Raw genomic sequence first — 5,164 nt, 5'->3', positions numbered from 1 at the left:
AGGGAGGTAAAACCAAAAAATTATCCCCCCCCCCCCCCCTTATCAAACATGCTAATGGCATTATTTTTTTTAAACCCGTTTTTACATACCTTATTTTACATCACTGCGTCTCCACTAGGGCTGGAGCTAACCATTATTTTGATAATCGATTAGTTGCCCGATTATTTTTTCAACTAATAGATTGGTTGCATTAAAAAAAAAATCTCTCCTCCCCCCAACCACTAACCGATAATTAGAATAGTTGCCAACTATTCTCATAATCGATTATTATCGATTGAATTGATTAGTTGTTGCAGCCCTAGTCTCCGCACTTCTCTATGCAATGTAGAGAGATCATGTAATGTAGGGGCTGGCAGGATGCTGTTCATAGCTTCCTAAAAACACCACAGCAGCCTGCTTCAGGTCTCCTTTCAGGAGCTCTCAGTCCTGATGCAAGCAGTGGGTTGGCTCGTGGAGGAGTTATGCAAATATTAAAATGTTCTAATGGGTGGGTGTCAGTCTGGAGGAATGAACATTCCTAGGCAGACAGAACTTGCATACAAAAGAACTTAAATCCAAATGGATGAAAGGGCCGGGCCGGGACAGACAGTCAAGGGCGAGATCAGGAGTAGGCAATCTCAATACTCAAGCTGACCACCTAGGAGACCATGCATGACTGACAGCCACGGCCATGACTTCAAGAGGCAGAAGCATAATAGTATTTGAAGTTTTAACACAGCTGGAGTGCTGAGGTTGTCTACCCCCGGGCTAGATGATGCTGGACCTCTTCCAACCAGGAAATGAGGAGGGCTCTACCGGACTTGCTGCAGCTTCTAATGCACATTGTAGGAAGCGCTCTGTGTGCAGGGAAATCAGAGGAAGCCCCTCCAGTCCAGGAGAGGAGCCGATACAACTGGGGAATACTGAGGGGAAGGCGGGAGGTCAGATAGAAGACTGAAGGGAAGGCGGGAGGTCAGATAGAAGACTGAAGGGAAGGCGGGAGGTCAGATAGAAGACTGAAGGGAAGGCGGGAGGTCAGATAGAAGACTGAAAGGGAAGGACGGAGGTCAGATATAAGACTGAAGGGAAGGACGGAGGTCAGATATAAGACTGAAGGGAAGGACGGAGGTCAGATATAAGACTGAAAGGGAAGGACGGAGGTCAGATATAAGACTGAAGGGGAGGACGGAGGTCAGATATAAGACTGAAAAGGGAAGGACGGAGGTCAGATAGAAGACTGAAGTGAAGGCCGGAGGTCAGATATAAGACTGAAGGGGAGGACGGAGGTCAGATATAAGACTGAAAAGGGAAGGACGGAGGTCAGATATAAGACTGAAGGGGAGGACGGAGGTCAGATATAAGACTGAAGGGGAGGACGGAGGTCAGATATAAGACTGAAGGGGAGGACGGAGGTCAGATAGAAGACTGAAGGGAGGATGGAGGAGATAAGACTGAAGGGAAGGCCGGAGGTCAGATAGAAGACTGAAGGGAAGGATGGAGGTCAGATTTAAGCCCACAGACTTCACAAAGGAGGTCAGAATACAATCCAAGCATGACATTTAATCACAGCTTCCTATTACAGGACACACAGAGGGGACAGAACATACAGATACATCCACAGCACACCAGGACCATGCTCCAGAGGACAGACAGACGGGACACTGGCCTGAGAAGGAGTGGCCTCCGGGAGACAAGACGGGGTGTTCATACTTGTTCGTTGTCCTGTGTCATAGTTCTACAAAAGTACATGAAGGCATCTTCCACCGCCATCCATGGGAGCGGAATGTGTGTCCAGGGTGTCGCGCAATGGCGCCCTAAAATAGTCTTGAAGGTATATTAGAGATAAAACCGTTATTCTTAAAAAGCAGAGAAGTTCAAATTTTGTTATCAACCAAGTTCCTTCATGTCACAGCGTCCGATCGTCTGCTCCACGGCATCCAGACGCACCGATCCATCGGGTGACACTGATCTAGCGGTTAAGCAGCACTTGAGTGAAGTCACTTCCTGTGATGTCATATCCTGGTGGTGGCTTGTCCATCTACCATGGGGTAGAGCGCCTCCACCTGGCTGAGGATCGTGGAGATGTGTGGCCTGTCTAAGTGATCCACCACCATCATGGAGGAAAGGAGCGACTCCAGTCCTTGGGAGTACCTGTGCAGGAGGGAAAACGTTTTGTGGTTAAAAACATTAAGTAAGAACGGCTGAGCTCAATGATAAAGCAATGGTGCTAGAACCATCCGGGGGAAATTTGGAGAGTAGAGACGAGATCAGGTTCAGACTGAACTCTGTCCCAACCCAGAACAAAGCGCCTTCTGCGCCATCCAATCAGCTGCTGGCGGGGAATTCCCTCCCTCCAGCTTGACATAAGCAAAAGGGAGGGGATGCAGTGACGTCACTGACCTTATATGGTCACATGTCTATATTTGGTAAATGACATTTAACTATTATGAGTCCATATAAAAGGTAAATGATATCAGCACACCGACCCTTTGTTTATATGCGGCTGCAGACAGTGGATGCCGGGACGCAGCTGATTGGGTGGAAGTGACCCTAAGGGAATAAAGTTGTATGTGGACTATTTTTAATTGGTGTGGTGCTTCAATCCCTACATTTACATTCCAACTAGGGATGCACTGATACCGTTTTTTCGGGATCGAGTACCGATTCTTTGCTTTCAGTACTCGCCGATACCGGTGCTTCCGCTGGCATGGAGCCGGCTTCCCGGCCAATCAGGAAGCCGGGCGGCAAGTAATGACTAGTGATGGGCTCGGGCGTGTTCGCAGCTCCACGTGCCAAGCCCGCCAGGAAGTTGACAGCGCGCAGCGCCAATCACAGGCACCGAGACATTTCCCGATCTCTGCAGCTGCGGACCGGGAACATGTCTCAGTACCTGTGGATTGGCGCTGCCAGCTTCCTGGCTGGCTCGCCACATGGAGCTGCGAACACGCCCGAGCCCATCACTAGTAATGACATGCCGCCCGGCTTTCTGATTGCCCGGGCAGCCGGCTCCATGTTGTTTGGCCAACCTAATTGTGATTCCCGGCCAAATCAGGAAGCCAGGCGGTGAGTAATGCTGTTCGGCCCGGGAAGCCGGCTTCCCAGCCAATCAGCATGAAGCCAGCTTCCCGGCCTGTCAGGAAGCCGGGTCATTACTCATCGCCCAGCTTCCTGATCGCAATGGAAGCTGGCTCCATGTCTCCCTACGGCACTGCCGGTCAGAGGAAATCTGTTGACCGGAAATTCCGGTATCGGAACATTTGGGGCGTGTACGAGTACTCGCCCAAATACTCGGTATCGTCACCGACTAGTATCTGTATCGGCGCATCCCTAATTCCTACATCTACTGTGTAGGCAGAAAGAGGGCAAGGGTATTCTCTTTGTAAATCAGTGGACTTCAGCACGTGGTCTTGGCTCCTTTAGGTACAACAACACAAGTCATCTAAAACACTTTCAGGGCCTGTTCACATGATTAAAAGTATTTTTTTGCTGGAGTGGGGCTGTCAGTATGTTAGCTGCAGTGCGTTTTTGACGCGTTTTGCGTTTCCGGTCCCTTTCCTGACCGGACAAAATGTGACATGCAGTATTTTTTCTGTCGTAACCTGAACGGACTGCGCACATGAGAACTGTAGCCCATAAAACACATAGGGATACATTTTGAGTGCAGGAGCGTACGGATCAGGTCAGCACAGAAAACGGACGCCGCGTGAACAGGCCCTCAGTGTGTGTTTGTGTGATGGTTTTTGTTCCCGTGTATCCCCATTTGGGAGATTTCTCCCCCACTTCCTGTCCTTATGACCAACGCCCATACAAGAAATGTATATCCGGGAAACAAAAACCAGGCTGTTATAGTCAGTTTCCAGCATTATTACCTGTTATTTTCAGGGATTGAGATGTTGTTTTGAACAGCCAGAGCCACGCTGTCTCCTTTCTGGAAAATCATGTCATATGGCCCTTCCCCAAACATCATGGAATACAGTACACAACCGAGAGACTGAGGAGGGGAAAAGCAAAAACCACAAGATCATCATCTACACTACTAACATATAAAAAAACGACATCGCTTTCTGTGAGGGGGAAATGACGGGGTCCCCATAAAGTGTAAATATGGGCTACATCAAAAACGACATATGCCGCAGTAATTCAGTAGCATTAACACAGTAGAATTTGTTCTCATGAGTCCCCCCTGTAACCGTTTTATTACCTGTTGATCCTGCCAGTAGATCGGTTACGATTCCTCTTCCCGTAACAGGCCAAGCTGTCCAGAAAAGATGTCGCTTATGTGCAATCCATTTAACATTACAAGTTCATCTAAGACTACTCAGTCGCACAGGGTGACAACACTATATCTTCTGTAAACAAAGCACACAGCAGTGTGGTCACCCTATAGAGTCTCTAGTTATGGGAAGTGGAAACAGAATGGATCTTCTGGCAGCAGTGTAATCTGGAGTTGGGCTTTGTTTGTTGTATACTTGGAAGTCCACTTAAAGTACATGTCCACCTGAGACCACCTTGTCCACACGGTGACAACGCTGGTTGTTTTGCAGTGAAATCAAACCATGGCATTGTCACCCTGTGGACCCGGTCCCTATTACAGGAAGAAGTGAAAAATGAACAGATCTATAGACAGGATCAACAGGTAAAACTTTGTCATGCTTTAAGCAGTCCAGGAGAGGAGCCGCTACAACTGTGCGAGACTGAAGGGAAGGTCGGATTTCAGGTTTAATGTACTGTATTTTTGTTTTTGGTTAATTTAATCTGAGAATCTTATAAAATTGATTCCTTGCATTTACATTTTCTCTTGGTTTGGAACAAAATCTTTATTTCAAGAATAATCATGTAAAGCAGGGTCAATCCATAGCAAAGCATGCTGGACTATCTAGTAAGAAAGCAAGCCCAGCACTGCCTGCTCTAGAAGCCCCCTGTGCATAGGCAGTGACAATGGAAGAGGAGGAACAGACGGGTCATCCCCCTACTGTGTCACGGACTCTTGTGTAAGCTGATCTCTCTGCTACTAAGGTCTAATTCTTAGAACTGGTATAGAAAAGGTTGGAGAAAACTCCTGCATTTGCCTGGAACCTGCCACAAATGGTAAATATACACCAATCAGCCATAACATTCTGACCACAGAGGTGAAGTGAATAACATTCATTATTTTGTTACAATGGAAACTTGAAGTGGGGGGGGG

At 47.8% G+C, this 5,164-nt stretch overlaps 1 protein-coding gene across 1 annotated transcript in view; it reads right to left on the bottom strand.

The window, feature by feature from the left end:
• Window positions 1–1,519: 1,519 nt before the first annotated feature.
• STK16 (serine/threonine kinase 16) overlaps window positions 1,520–5,164 on the bottom strand; it is a 16,044-nt gene continuing 12,399 nt past the window's right edge. The window contains exons 7-8 of the mRNA XM_018571543.1: window positions 3,849–3,970; window positions 1,520–2,130 (exon numbers count right to left, since the gene is read on the bottom strand). Of these exons, the coding sequence (XP_018427045.1) occupies window positions 1,992–2,130; window positions 3,849–3,970 (261 nt within the window). The 3' untranslated portion in view covers window positions 1,520–1,991. The remainder of the gene's footprint in view (window positions 2,131–3,848; window positions 3,971–5,164) is intronic.

Source organism: Nanorana parkeri, unplaced genomic scaffold (genome assembly GCF_000935625.1).
Source record: "Nanorana parkeri isolate BGI_ZX_2015 unplaced genomic scaffold, ASM93562v1 scaffold1776, whole genome shotgun sequence".
Lineage (NCBI taxonomy): Eukaryota > Metazoa > Chordata > Amphibia > Anura > Dicroglossidae > Nanorana > Nanorana parkeri.
This window is presented reverse-complemented; position numbering and strand designations above follow the sequence as displayed.